The 15,742-nt window shown below is 36.0% G+C and overlaps 1 protein-coding gene and 1 long non-coding RNA gene across 7 annotated transcripts; one reads left to right on the forward strand and one right to left on the reverse strand.

Moving 5' to 3' along the window:
• Nucleotides 1-752: 752 nt before the first annotated feature.
• LOC110911687 lies at nt 753-3,813 on the reverse strand. 6 transcript variants are annotated; one of them, XR_002577262.1, is made up of 5 exons: nt 3,769-3,813; nt 2,580-2,741; nt 2,385-2,502; nt 1,443-1,984; nt 753-1,319 (listed from the first exon to the last, which is right to left on the reverse strand). It is a non-coding gene; the product is annotated as an uncharacterized LOC110911687 (long non-coding RNA). The 6 variants fall into 6 exon arrangements; XR_002577261.1 differs by having other exon boundaries at nt 1,443-1,977; nt 2,580-2,893; XR_002577260.1 differs by having other exon boundaries at nt 1,497-1,984; nt 2,580-2,893.
• Nucleotides 3,814-9,273: 5,460 nt separating this feature from the next.
• LOC110911688 (microtubule-associated protein 70-1) lies at nt 9,274-14,746 on the forward strand. Its single transcript, XM_022156318.2, has 11 exons — nt 9,274-9,782; nt 9,870-9,955; nt 10,869-10,934; nt 11,023-11,193; nt 11,733-11,903; nt 12,009-12,164; nt 12,614-12,760; nt 12,843-12,914; nt 13,006-13,479; nt 13,552-13,730; nt 14,355-14,746. The coding sequence occupies exons 1-11, from the start codon at nt 9,542-9,544 to the stop codon at nt 14,392-14,394; spliced, it is 1,803 nt and encodes a 600-aa protein (XP_022012010.1). The 5' UTR covers nt 9,274-9,541; the 3' UTR covers nt 14,395-14,746.
• The last annotated feature ends 996 nt before the right edge of the window (nt 14,747-15,742 follow it).

The raw sequence follows: 15,742 nt of genomic DNA on the forward strand, positions 1-15,742 counted from the left end.
TTAATATAAGTAGTTGGTTGATAAAAAAAAATTAAAACAAAACAATTAGCAGTCATAGTTGCGGCTGCAATGTTACTGTCTTTCTTTTCCTTATTTTTTTTTGTTGAATTGTTCCACTTTGACATGGTATTCAATGTGCTAATTTTATTTGTCAAATGACTACCCATTCAATGGAATCTTAAGTAGTTAGGTAGTTTACACATTAAAAAAAACACAATTAAATCTCCCCCCTAAAGCTTGCGATGGGATTGTTCATAGTCTTTTTTTATAATTTATTTACTTATTATTTTATTTTTCATGTAACTTTACGTTACATTTAGTATACTAACTAGAAGCGCACCCTGCCGCGATGCGGTAGAGGCTTGAAGATGTGTTGCGAAACCGAGTCAATGTAGCGGGGTGTTAAAATATATTAACAGATCCTTTTTTTCCGGCAAGTTAGATTAGGGTGATCTATAAAGTATATTTACTAAGCACAATCATTAAGATAGTAAATCCGTTTTGAGTACAGATTATTGCACCATAAACGATCATTGTCCATTTACCCTTGACCATACCCATACGTTCGAGAATCAAGGTTTGTATACATTTTGTTTCTAAACATGTTTATGTGGTTGTCGGATCCCATGCAACTTCACATATTTTAGATATATGTAACTATGTTAAATGTTTTTTTCGATGGTAGACAACAACCACCAAAATCATCACAACAATAGCCACCACAACCATCGCATTCGCCAACACCACAACCGTAAAAAATAAAACCACCACCAACCATATATAAAGATTTTTTGTTACTCGTATAGGCAGACCTGGAGCCGTATTTAAAAGCCCAAATCCAACGGCCAGTCTTTCACTATGGCCATGCAAAACATCTGCTTTTGAATAATCAAATTACGTGATTTCTTCCATCTTTTCATAAACGTCATTCAAAATTGAATTTATTTCTTTTCATTGAGGATGGTTCTTATCAGCAGTAAGAAATGCATGAATGCTCCCCTTCACTTCCACCCAACCACACCCAGGATCAACTATAACCCTTTTTTCTCTCATTGCCATTTTCAACTTTGCAACTTCATCCCATTTACCATTATCATCATAAAAATTACACAAAAGTGTATAATACCCTGCATTTATCCATTCATATAGATCAATCTGATTTTATAGGCATTTCTCTAATAAACATGTAAGCTCCTTCAAGTTTCCATGCGCGTAAAAGTAAATCAACTACACAAGCATAATGTTTGAGGTCAGGGACAATACCATAATCTTCTGTCATAATCTTGAAATACTCTAATGTGTGTTCTACTATGCCAGATCTACCACATGCACATAACAAAGAATAAATGTAAGTGGGCCAGGTTCTACATCTGATTTGATCATTTTGTAAAATAAGTCAATAAAATGAAGTTGATAATATTAAAAAAGAACAAACTCCTCACCAATGGTCAACATCAGGATCAAGAGACAAGGCTGAGATAGGGAAGCAAACTGACCTGCAGGGCTACTTCTGTTGGTTTGTTGCTGGACATTCCTCAAAACCTCCATGGCTTCTTTAACGAACCCGACAATTGGAGCAGTTGTCTTTTTTTTGTTGATGGTGGCGTGTTTGGTGTAAAGATGTCATTTGTATAACCTACATGATACCTACGGATGCTTTGCCTCAGCAGCAGCCAAATCATTTTGTGAGTGTGGTGAAGGTTGGCTATTGTAATTCAACCATTACTCACAGCCACAATGTTCAAGAAAATGAAAATGAGACATGACTGATGAGTTGAATATATCTGATCAGACATGGATCCACCTGAGCTTTTTGTTTCGCCGGGGCTTTTCTCCGGCGACTTCCTCCGCCACAATGTTCAAGAAAATGAAAATGAGACATGACTGATGAGTTGAATATACCACCACATACTCACCCTCACACTTCATCAACAAACTTCATAAACAATCTCGCCAATCTTCCATTCAACCCCAAAACTTTTACCTTCAAAACTGAACTACAGTAAAAAACCAAAATCCAAAATCCAAAAACCCCTAAAATCAAATCCCTTCAAAAAATATGAGTTTTTTTTAGTATAAAGCAATTTAACTTCAAGAGTCAAACTGAACTACAATCAAAACCCACAATCCATAACCTCTAAAACCAAACCCCACAAAGAAAAATACGAACATTTCACATAAACCAAGATTAGGATTTGTGTACAAGAGAAATGGGAACAATTAGTTTGATTTTGTAGTTTAAATCCACACACCCTAAACTTAAAGCAGACAAAACCGCCCAACTGAAATGGTACCAAAAATTGAACCCTAAGGAAGAAAACATACAATTCTTTAAACAAAACCCCAAATGGGGTTGCTCAAATCTTTACTTACAATTTACTCACCAAACCCACATGTAAATGCATCAAACAACAGCAGATGCACTTCAAGAAAGCTGATCTATTAGAGCAGACTTCATCTTTGTTCCTAATAAAATCAAAATGGCAAACTTCATCCTTGTTCCTAATAAAATCAAAATCACCCAAAACGTGAGATAATCAAGGTTGTTTGACACAATGAAGAAGTAAGTTTCAGCTTACTTTTGTATGTTAGACCCCAATGTTTATAGGACTCCATCTCTACATATTGGTCCGAAGTGGTCCAGGCACCGTAATCTAGTCTTCGCCGGCCGAAAAAATCGCCGACTTTCCCTCTCTCTTTAACCTCTTGAAAACACATCAACATTCAACGATTCCTCAAACCTATAAATCAAAGGCCTGTAGGAGCTTAGCCACCCTTTTGCTGGAGAAGAAAGGAAGACAGGGAGAGATGTATTTGGGTGATCTGTGTCGGTTTAGAGGAGGGTGCAACATGTGTTCAGGCCCACACTGACCAATAAAAGCATGAAGCCCTTCTAAAGTGGTACAACACATGAAACACATGTTACAACTTCTATTGCATAAAAATGTTGCAAATTAGAGTATATATAAATATTATAATATTAGAGTAGTTACTATTATTATATTATTAAAATTATTATTATTATTATTATATTATTAGAAATATTATTATTATTTTTATTATTATTATTATTATTATTATTATTATTATTATTATTATTATTAGAATTTAACCAAGTATTTAATAGTTAACAAGCATGCATAAGTTATGAGTATTAGTAGGTGGAATATCGGTTGCGCGTATGCATTTGAGATTGGTAACGTATAACCCAAGTACTGCAACACGTATAAGCATGTATAAAATGTACAATGAATCGATACGTGTGAGTATAACTTATATGAAATAATAAATTTTACTACGATCAAAGCCTCGATTACACAACGATACAACGAAAAACGATACAAGATCACAAGACTTCCAACAATAGAAATACAAGTAAGACTTTCTAAATATGGAAAGTACAAAGAAGCAGGGCGTTACAGAAATATATGTCGGTTTTGGTCCGGTTTAGTGTAAAAATCGAGTTTAAAACAGTTTTTCTTTGGATTAAACACTTGGTGAGTGCGAGATTCTCAGATCTACATCTTGGGAAGCCAAAGCTTAGCCCAATACACTCGTTTAAGTGCAAATCCATGGTAAATCAAAAGTTCTTGAAGAAAAAGATGAAGGTTTTTATGAAAAAGATGAAGTTTTAGATGAAAAGTTGAAGTTTAGATGAAAAAGATGATGTTTAGATGAAAATAAAGATGTTTGGATGAAATCATAGTGAAATTCGTGTAAAATCATAGTGGAAATCGTTGTGAAACTTGTAAAAATAGCGGATCTTACTCGGGAAATCGATGGACAACAGGTTGGGAGCGTTTTGGATGAAAAGACAGCAAGTTAGGATGTGAGAAGAGGCTTGGGTATTTATAGAGGAAGTGGGAATGCGCAGTTTGCCTTCGTAAGAAGGGACGAGTTTTGTGTGAGAAATTCCCGTTTCGCGTGCCAGATGTTCGTTAGGTGCGTTTTGTTGCGGTAGTTAGTTCAAGTACTTTACGTAATTTAGCGAGATATTAAGTGTCGCGTTACGTTGCGTTTTAGAGCGATAAATCGAGTTGTGCGAGTGAGCGTTTAAGCGAGTTTTAACACATAGATAATAATATATATATAACTAATATATATATATATATATAAGTAACCGCATTTTGAGTTTGTGTTGCGATGGTGCGAGAGCGAGCGAGTATTTTAGATACTCACGATGTAGTAGTGTAAGCGAAAGCGTTTTAAGCGTAAGCGTTGTGAAGTGCGATATAGCGTGTTAAAATAAGCGATGTAGTGCGAAAATATGCGATGTAGCGTAGTAAGCGATATAGTTTACATTATGATCCGAATCTCAGTGCTAGGCGTAATGAGAGTAACGAGCGTGAAAGTGTGGGTTGTTACATTTTTGACACTAAGTTGTGTGTGATTTCATGGGTCCTAGTTTGCCCATTAGAATCAACAACGAGAGACTTAGAATCGTAGATAAAGTAGCCTAAATTTATGACGAATAACCATAACCCGATTATCATCATAAATTCAGCTATGTTCATATATATTTATATAGTTATAATAATAGTCCTAAGCTAAGTCCATCATGAGTTTCATAGATTATCATGTAAGTCAAGCATGGAGGATTAACCTCATTGTATGATTCACCACTACACAAATCGTCACAAGAATGATTCGGAGGGTCATGAATGACAAGAATTAAACAACTAACTAATACATTATCAAGTAGCCAAGTAAGACCTAACCCGTGTGAACTACCACAACATGGAAAGAGTTAACTAAGTGTTGGAGGCTAGACGGGGTTATGTTACTTTGAAACTAGAAAGCTACTTCAGTGTTCATACACAAGGTTCACACGTGAGGTAGTGAAACTAGGTTGGAAAGCCAAAGCTCCCACGGTTCACACTTTTACAAGACACAAGTTCAACCATATGGAAGATGGTGAATCATGAATGTTTTCAACATCTGAATATAACATGTATGAACTTAGAGTAAAGAGTTTTTGAACTCACAACTTGATGGAAATCAACCTCAACACAAACCCACAACTATAGACTAAGTTGTGAGCTTGGTGGGTACAAGATTTCACCAAGTTTTAGTAAAGAAATAGAAGATATATGAATATTGTACAAAACATAATTTAATCTTACTTTGGACCTGAAATATGATGAGGTTTCACCTTAGTTTGCCATGGCAAACTTGTGAAAACCTTCCTAGAGGTTATCCAAGTAAGATGGAAGAATAAACAAAGAAGAAATGAGTAAAGAAGTGAGCTATAACTCACTTAAAAGTCTTGAAAGTTTCTGCCCAAAAATCAGAATTTTTGAGTGTTTTTGAGAGGATTTGAGAGTGAATATGGTATTTGGAAAGTGAAAATGAGGGTTAGGGATGTTGTATTTATAGTGGGGAAGTTAGGTTAAGAGTTAATAAGGTTTTAAAAGAAGTTAGGTGACCGTTGGAAGGTAAAAATGAGCCAATCCACGAATAAACAAGGCTGGGCTGAGGATCGACACCGACAGCACGTCGACGAACAGAAGGGGGACTAGGCCGCGTGCCGCTGGGCCAGTCATCCAGGCCAACTTTCAGCTTTTTACATTCAGCCCCCATGCAGTTTGGTTTATTTGATGTTTTAAGGTATAACTTGCATAATAATCATATAATTAAGTATGTAATACGTATAAAAGCATAGTTTTAGTAGTGTTAATATGTAATTAAGTATTTGTGTGTATAAAGTGTATAAAAACATGTATTTACGATAATTGTTTGTAAGATAAGCACGTGTTTACGATAATGATGCACAAGTATCAAGTGTATAAATAAATCGAGTGACAAACAAGTACGGATATTCGATGTATAATTCTTATAAAATGGTCACGTTTTATTACGAAAGCCTCGGATTATAATGATTTGAAACGAAATACGATTACATAAGATTACAAGTTTCCGAAATAGAAATACGAAACAAACTTTCTAAATAAGGAAAGTTACAAAACCGAGGCGTTACAGTCGTATAAAAGAGTTATTAACATTTAAAAAAACAGTGGAAGTGGAAGATAGAGAAAATATTATTTTGAATGGATCAAAATACTCTTAATTCAAATTAGGCGACTCTTTTTGAGTTATGAATTCTCCGTTTAATCTTAGCCATCAATTATACGATCTAGTAGCTAGGATGACTTCCTAGGCTTCCTCCATAAGCACAACTTCCTAGTATATTCTAACCCTCGTAAATCATACCAAGTACAACTATCACATTGTAGTAACGAACATAATCAATTCTGCCCAAAACCAAATTTCCCCCTCAATCACACGAAAAAAAATCTATCCATTCTATCCATATATATGTATTAATAACATATGAATGAATAGTGACTCTTTTATTTTTTATGGTGATTTTTTTTTCATAGTAAATTCAAAGATTTCTCTCTCTCTTTTTTTTAACAAAAGTTTGGTTTTTTATAATTTTTTCAACAAAAGTTAAATGAATTTTTGCTGCTTAGTCCGATGTTTGGTTGTCACATTTGGTCTCCCAGGTTGTTTTTTACTGTAATGCTTCGCACATTTGTACTTTCCCGATTTAGCAAATATTGTTGTACATCTATTTTTAGACACTTGTACTCATGTTGTATTCTATCTCGCTTCACCTTGTAATCAGAGACTATTGATCATAATGAAAACGTAAGTATTTTATTCATAATTCATGTTACTTACGTTAGACCTGTTTGCATATTTATACTCACAATCGACATTTTTTAAACACTATTATACATGTTTCATAATTTCACAATACACATTATGTTCGTTACATGTAAAATCAGTTAAAACACATAACATAATCAAACTTGAACCTCGAGAGAAAGGGAAAGACCCCTCTCGCGCGAGCAGCCCTCTCGCGCGAAAGGGCGTGTCATCCGACTTCCCCACTCGTCCGAACTCGCCTGTTGCCTTAATTTCACCCTAGAGCCTATAAATAGGCACACTACTCCACTCTTTTCCTTGCTCATTCCACTCAGACTTCTCCAAAACGCTCTGAACTCTCTTGCTCGCGATCAGAAGCATTTCCGTATGATTTCTTTCATCTCTTTCATTTCTTTAACATATTTCTTGCATTTTAATTCTAATTTATAAATTTTCTTGCAAACATTCTTGATTTAACACATCTCAGGGATGGTTTCCACTAGTTGGCTTGGGCAAACTGATGTTGGAGCATCACCAAACGAGATTCGAATCAAGATCTACAAAACTTTAACATTTTTACAACTTGTTCATAAACTTTCATTTTGATTTATTTACGATCTTGATGGAATATGGAACCCATCAGACCCTCAACTCATTCTATAGTTAAGGGTTTGCATTAGGGTTAATTTCCACCAAGTAATGATCTGTTTCGGACAGATCTAACATATGTTTTCCGACAAAACAGTCACCAGTCTCCCGAGAGGAAATCCCTTTCGCGCGACAGGGTGTTCCTTTTCGCACGAAAAGGACATTTTTCAATTGTTTCGTTTTCGATTTCACTTTTGTTTTATATCAGTTCATCAATGATGAATCCCAAACAGTTTCCTAGTCACAGAGTGAGTTAACCCCGTCCAGCCTCCGACACTTAGTTCACTATTTCCATGTCATGTTGGCACACCTGGGTTGTCCTCACTTGGCTGTTTGACCATTTTACTTTCTGTTTTCAATTGGTTTAACAACTACTCTACTATTTATGTTTAAATCAGTTTACGATTATGTTTTACGCATTTTAAAAACAGACCAGTCGCCCGAGAGACCCATTCGCACGAAAGGCCGTTGCCCTTTCGCACGAGAGGCCCTTTTGTTCGAAAGGTTCTCTTACTCGTTTTGTTCCGTACTTTTCTCGTATTTACAATCTGATCCGAACCTTTTTCACATCAGAATACTTACACCTCTGTTTACCCATGTCGGGGTGACTTCGGTGTTCCAACCTTCAACAACCCGCTCTCGGTTTTCGTGGAACCCTACGCAAAACTGTGAGTATACTCGATCCCTTTTTCATTCTTAAACACTTTGGGTGCAACATGTACATATATACAAAAACACGCAGTCACTATTAAACATGTTTATTCAATCACACTCTATCCACACTTAAACATGAAAACATGTTACACTTGTTAATCTCATATGCCCTGTTTACACTGTGTTTACATGCTCATTAACTTTGCAAGTCTACCATAACAATTATAGCGCTATAGGATTAACGCCCCGCCCGTATACTTATGGTATTGTTAAGTAAAACACATTACACCCTCTTCGTTTCGACGATGTTGGGCAAACACGATTACGTTAAACTCTGGTTTGACATATAACTTACACCCGTACAACATATCAGTAACTTGTATACATTTATCATGTTGGATATGAGCACAATTAAAACATTTTTTGTATTATGCTATGTATTAAAACTTGTATACTCGTCAACATAGTTGTTGATTATTATTTTAATACATGTTGCAGGTTGATAGGTGATGAATGAAGAAAACAAGTTTAGGGTGGACTTAGATACACACTTAAACAATAAACTATATTTTGATCCATGTTTTCGTTACTACAATTTGATCATGTTTTGTTTTGTTTTGTTTTGTTGAGTGATGTATGACATTTAGTATTTATGGAATTTTGATTAATTATATTGTCACAATTAGTGTTATGAAGCAATGAGCAATTTGTTTTCGTCTCACTCCGATGTTTCCGCCATCGGTTGGGGTGTGACATTTATCCCCTCGACTTGTTAATACGTGTTGGAATAAATTCGTCTCCGTCTACATTTTACGCTACGTGAGTCACTTAGTGTTAGAATGTCATGTTTTTATTTTACGCTTTTTCTCAGTTTTGGTCGTTATCCAGTTGCTACTTAACATGATTTTATGTCCTCCGCCCCACAATATTGATATCATAGTTTTACGCACCCGCACCATATCGTGGGGCTTAAGACTAGTTTACATAATAAAATAAAATAACGATAACAATAATAACTATAAAGGCTAGTTCTCCTAGACCCTAGGTCAAGAGTTCGAGCCCGAGCCACTATGGGTTTTAGTCCATCATGCCTTACGTCAGAGAGATTCTCTGCTGTGACGGTGCAAGTCCTTGCCACTGACAGTGGATGGTATGGTTTCCCGAGGAATGCCGTTAGCCAAACTTCTCTCTAACATGTTAAAGATTCTCACGGTTTAAAAAAAATAGAAAAAGGAAATGAAACCGCCACGTGTAAGAAAAATTATTGTGAATCGTCATGTAAGAAAGTGTAGAATATTTAAATACGAACCAAGAGAGAAACCTTCCCACACTTAAATGAATCGCACATACTTTTAGAGAGAGAAACCCCAGATCTCTCTCTCTCTCTCACTGATCATTCCAATCTAGAGAGAGAAACCCACCATTCCACTCCATTCTTCACCTAGTTGACACACACATACACACTGTCTCTTTCTCAATCCATATCTATACACATCTCCTACACTCTCTCTACGTTTCCCAAACCCTAGCGGTTAACAAATCGTTCGATTTCCAACTATTGATGCGCGATTGAGCTCAGATCCGAGTAATGGAGGAGGTTTCCGGCGACGGCGGAGACTACAGCGGCGGTAATGTACGTCCGCCGGTGGCTGAAACGACGCCGTTGACGGTGTCAGGATCGTTTAAGGACGGAGCTAGGGTTTCTGGTGCGCCGAATCGGAGGAGGAGCTCTAGAAGGCCGAGTTTGGATACTGATGATTTTATAAATCTGCTTCACGGTTCGGATCCGGTGAAGGTTGAGCTTAATCGGTTGGAAAATGAAGTTAGAGGTGAGTAATGTGAAGTGATCTGGTTGGAGTTGTTGGTTCTGTAGGTGTTTGATTTGATTTTTTGTTGATTTGTTTGGTGTTTTGTAGATAAGGATCGAGAATTGAGTGAAGCGCAGGCGGAGATCAAGGCGTTGAGGCTGTCTGAACGGTTGAGAGAGAAAGCTGTTGAAGAGGTTATGATTTTGATAATATGTTTTAATATGTTTAGTTTACTTGATTTGCCAAATATTTGAAATTTGAATTTGAATGTTTAATTGCTTTGACTAATTGTTTACATTTTGCACTGGCATTCTCCCCTTACATAAGCTATATTTTTATATTTTTAGTATGTGCTGTTCTGTTTTAGTATGTGTTTTAAGGAATTCTAATTGTTATGTGATTGATTGTTTCGCAATGCGGATGTTTTGAACTGTTTAAGCCGTCTGTCGAACTGTCGAAGTAAAGATTGTAAATTTGTTGTGCCATTGTTGTGTAGTGTATTTATCCATTTATAAGTTAAGACATTGAGTATGCTATTGGTATTATCAAGTTGTTACTAGCATGCTGATTTGGACATACTGCATTTGTTGGATGCTTTAACTCCTAACTATTAATTCCCTCGTGGATTTGTTCGGTGACATGCACTTCTTTTGAAACCACCTTACTATTACGTAAGAAGTTGTTTGTCGGCTATCATTAGCTCAGGTTTGTGCAAGGAAACCATTTCTGTACTCACTTGGATTATAATGATAAACGAGTTTGTTTTGGCACTTAAGTAAAATGTTTGTGTTTGCTATCTTGGTGTTGCTTATTGGGGCTTTGTCTTTTGTTTGTTCTGTTTTGTGGATAAATATCTTATTTACTAATTGTGATCCATTAACATACAGACAATATAAACTTTACTTGTTAATTATGTGCTAATATTAAGTGTTTGACCAAGTCCGACTAGTTATCGCCAAGTATTTGTGATATCTGTATGACTTCATGGTTTTGTTAGCATTTTTGTTGTGTTCTTTTGCCTCATCTTATCTGTTGTAAATTGTAAATCATATTTTTTTGAGTTAAATCTGATAAAATCTTGCTCTTTTCTTTTTTCGTATACCTTAGCTAACTGAAGAATTGTCGAAGATGGATGAGAAGCTGAAGTTGACAGAATCTCTGCTAGATACCAAGGTATTAACTGAAGCTCTTATATTCATTTGGATTCTTTATTATTTTCAATGTAGCTAATATATGTCAAATATACTTTCCGGTAATGTAGAATCTTGAAATTAAGAAAATCAATGATGAGAAAAAAGCATCTATGGCGGCTCAGTTTGCTGCAGAAGCCACTCTTCGAAGGGTTCATGCTGCTCAAAAAGACGATGATATGCCTCCAATTGAGGCAATCCTTGCACCATTAGAAGCCGAGCTGAAGCTTGCTCGACAAGAGGTTTGCATTCTCTGAGTGATTAATAATAACAAATCAAGTTAACGCTAATCAGTTATAAATGATTGATAAGTAGTTAATGCGAGAAAAAATCGAATATCGGTCAAGGTCTGATATTTGAGATATCGGTTATCGCGGTGTGATATCACTAATTTTAATATCATGCAGAGTTTGTATATATGGCACTTTAGCACTAATAGTTCAGTATACCTTCCTACCATTAACAAATTAACCTTTTGCAATTTGCAAAACACTACAATTGTAGCAAGTAGGAACTGATTAAAACTTAAAACACTAATAGCAGCAACAAGAACAAAGACAAATGGTAGAACTAAGAAGAATGGTACTGATATCGGGAAAATCAGTGATATAAGGGCTAAATATCGGCCAATATCGCCGATAATCGGTACCAATATTCTGACTGATATTTTGCACCGATATCTCACCGGGGGACCGATAACCGATATATCATTGATATATCGCAATATTAACTACATAGCGAGCGATTGAGCATTTATAACGTTGTGTTATTTGGGTTTCAGATTGCTAAGCTGCAAGATGATAATAAAGCATTAGATCGACTGACTAAATCAAAAGAAGCTGCTTTACTTGAAGCGGAGAGAGCAGTGCAGGTTGCTTTGGCTAAGGCTTCAATGGTGGATGATCTTCAGAATAAGAACCAGGAGTTAATGAAGCAGATAGAAATTTGCCAGGTAAGATTGTGCTGTTTGTCTTTTGTCGTAAAGTATTTAATTGGTTATCCATTCCTGATTTTTTTTATATATATGTACCCGCATGTTTCCTGATACTTTTATTAGGAGGAAAATAAAATTTTGGATAAAATGCATCGTCAAAAAGTTGCTGAAGTTGAAAAGCTTACACAAACTGTACGTGAGCTTGAAGAGGCTGTTCTTGCTGGTGGTGCGGCTGCAAATGCAGTGAGAGACTACCAACGCAAAGTTCAAGAGATGAATGTAAATGACCTACAACTCTTATCGTTATACCTAGGGTTGAAAATGGGCAAGTTGGGTTTTGGGTTCAGGTCAAATTAGGTAACCTTTGTGCAGGTCAAAAGTCAAAACAGGTCGGACCAGTCAGACCCTCATACACTTTGTCATTTAATTTGTTAAATTCTATAAAAATATATAATGTGCTTAAATGTGATTAAAGAACTGTATTGTTACAGTAATAATCTAAAATATTTTATGAAGTGATTTACAAACTTTTATTCATTTGAATACATATATGACCTGCTAAACTCATTTCACCCGTTTTCCTTTTAGTTAAAATTTTTAGCTTAAACACTTGACCCATTAGAGATAAAGTACAACCCAAATTTACACCTTTGTATTTAAATGGGTCAAAATAGCAATCTCTGCTTATAGTTGACTGGTTTTGACTTTTTGTGCCTTTAACTATATAGGAGGAACGGAAAACACTGGATCGAGAATTAGCTCGTGCAAAAGTTACAGCAAACAGAGTAGCTACAGTAGTAGCTAATGAATGGAAAGATTCTAATGATAAAGTGATGCCGGTAAAACAATGGCTTGAAGAAAGAAGATTCTTGCAGGTAACATGATATTTCTTAAATTCACCAAATTTCTATGTTTAGCATTAATTTATTTCTAATTGTCGTCTTTTATCGTTTACAGGGAGAGATGCAACAACTAAAGGACAAGTTAGCTATAACTGAGCGTGCAGCAAAATCTGAAGCACAATTGAAAGTAATTTTCTATTAATGACTGTTTATGAAACATTATGAAACATGTTTCATTTCTAATGGTACTAAATATTTTATTTTTTTATAAAATATAGGAAAAATTTCAATTAAGACTCAGAGTACTAGAAGACACTTTGAGATCACCAAACACTAATGGCCCTTCACGCCGCCAGTCTCTAGGCGGAGCTGATAACTTTTCAAAACTGGCAGCTGCTTCAAACGGGATTTTACCAAAAAGATCACCATCTTTTCAAATAAGATCATCTGGGTCGAGTTCAATTTTGAGGCACGCAAAAGGTACGTCAAAGTCATTTGATGGCGGTACGCGTGCACTTGAGAGGAGTAAACTTATTTCAAATGGAAGCGGCAGTCCTACTTTTAGCCAATCGGGAACCAAGGATATTGAAATAGTAAACCCTGATGAAAAACCGAGCGGCTCCTCGGGAACCGAAACTGAAGATACCGTGCCTGGACTGTTGTATGATTTGCTTCAAAAAGAAGTGATTGCTTTGAGGAAAGCTGGTCATGAAAAGGATCAAAGCATTAAAGACAAAGATGACGCCATCGAGGTTAATTATTATCTTTTTATTTTGGGTTCACATCAAAACTTCTTATTATTTAATTTGTAATATTGATTTCAGATGTTAGCGAAGAAAGTAGACACTTTAACCAAGGCTATGGAGGTTGAAGCTAAAAAAATGAGACGTGAGGTAGCTGCAATGGAGAAGGAGGTAGCTGCTATGCGTATTGACAAAGAACAGGATAATCGGGCTAAACGGTTTGCGAACGTCAAGAACACCTCTCAGCCGCTTCCAGCCAGGTATGCAAAATAAATGTATTGTATATATATTTAGGGGTGATAAATGGACTGTGCTTGTGGGTTGGCGGTTGAACCCGAAACAACACGAGCTTTCGTTGGGTGACTCCATTTAACTTGAATAGTTTATTATTTTCATACTCTAATTTTCAAGAAAATACAAATGTTTATAACATATTACGTTTAAACCACAAAACCTGAATCTAATGTCTCTTTTATTCTTCAAGTTATGGCATAATCTTTTATATAAGAGTAAACTACACGGATGGTCCCTGTGGTTTACCAAAATTTTGAATTTGGTCTCTAGCTTTCCAAAAGTACAAAGATGGTCCCTGTGGTTTGCACTTTGTAACGCGTTTAGTCCTTCACTTGGACATGCTAAAACCTTTAGATTTGTTGGTTGGGGACTAAATGCGTTATAAAGTGCAAACCACAGGGACCATCCGTGTACTCTTTATAAAAATAAATGGGCCAAACAGGTCAACCTTAACCTGCAAATTCCGTGTTAGGTTCATGTCATGTTAGAAAGTGACCCCCCTATTTATATTACATCACAAACACATGTTCCTTCGGGTGAATTAATCGCTAATCTATGTCTATATTCACCTGGTATCTATATCTATGCAGGAATGTGGCACGTGGAGGATTGACACGGAGCGGGCAATAACATGAAAAAGAGAATGTTGTTGTTGATTTACTATTATCATTAGCATACTATTTTCTCATTCTTTCTACTGACTGTTTGGTAGAGAAGAGCAGTGGATGAACATGAACATTGAAGATGATGGTGAGCTAACCATTGTGTGGTTGTATAGCTGCTGCTGCTGCTTTCTTACTTTTGGTTCTTATACTTTCTAGTGTGATTTGTGTCAATGTTGTTGTTGGCTAGTGTTTATTTGGGATTCCCGATACATTACCAATAGTTGTGCTCTTTGCAAGATTAAATATTAGATTGCTCAATGTTTGTTTGCCTCTTTTTGGCTAAGAGTAATATCAATGCTGCTAGTGTGACTTGTACATCCTGCATTCAAACATGTACATTGTGCAATCAAAGTTTTTTGGTTGTATATTTGCTTCATTAAATGTTCTAACAAATCTAGAATAAATGTTTTCACATTTGCTAAAAATTTAGAGTCACTAATGTTTTCATTTTTACCAATCTAGTACATTATCAATATACACAATTAGGGCTGTAAACGAACCGAACGAACACGAACGAGGCCTTGTTCGTGTTCGTTCGTTAAGGAAATAAATGTGTTCACGAACGGTTCATGAACACTTACCGAACGAGATTTTATGTTCGTGTTCGTTCATTAAGGAAATGAGCGTGTTCACGAACGGTTCACGAACACAAGCGAACACAAATAAATTTGGCGAACGCGATGAAGGATAAAGGTGGATGGCCCAGAGAGTATCACTAGAACTTGAATCCCTTATTGTGGAACGGAGGTAGATCATATTCGTCGATGTAAATAATGAGAAAAGAAAGGGAAATAGTGCATAAACAAGGTGAAAGAGGGTTTCCTAGTTTAATTGCTAAGGTAATGATATAAATAAAAGTTTAATAGTATAAAAAGTATAGATAAAATATATGAAAGTATAAGAATTTTTAATTAAAACACGAACATACGAACATAAATGAACGCAAATGAATGAATGTTCACGAACACCTTACCGAACGTTCACGAACACAATTGAACGAACGAGACCTTTGTTCATGTTCGTTCATTTAACTAATCGAACGGAATTTCATGTTCATGTTCGTTCGTTTATTAAACGAACGAACATAAACGAACTTCCCGCCGAACGGTTCACGAACTGTTCGCTGAACGTTCGGTTCGTTTACAGCCCTATACACAATTATTAGACTATTTGTACCTTAGCTGGTTTTGGAGCCAAACCAAGTACTTTCGTTTCGCATGTGAAAGAGAGAAGAGGGCTTGGTATTTAGTCAAGGATCTAGTATAGAAGGGGGCTGGTATTGAAGTTGTACCTACAACCATGTTCTATAGTTA

Source organism: Helianthus annuus, chromosome 15 (genome assembly GCF_002127325.2).
Source record: "Helianthus annuus cultivar XRQ/B chromosome 15, HanXRQr2.0-SUNRISE, whole genome shotgun sequence".
In the NCBI taxonomy this organism is placed as follows: Eukaryota; Viridiplantae; Streptophyta; class Magnoliopsida; order Asterales; family Asteraceae; genus Helianthus; species Helianthus annuus.

Excerpts from the sequence above, each read along its gene's own strand:
- LOC110911688 (XM_022156318.2), top strand. The coding sequence starts at position 9,542 with ATGGAGGAGGTTTCCGGCGACGGCGGAGACTACAGCGGCGGTAATGTA. Across the intron at positions 10,935-11,022 it reads AATCTCTGCTAGATACCAAG|AATCTTGAAATTAAGAAAAT; the intron begins GTATTAACTGAA and ends CCGGTAATGTAG. Across the intron at positions 12,165-12,613 it reads GCAAAGTTCAAGAGATGAAT|GAGGAACGGAAAACACTGGA; the intron begins GTAAATGACCTA and ends TTAACTATATAG.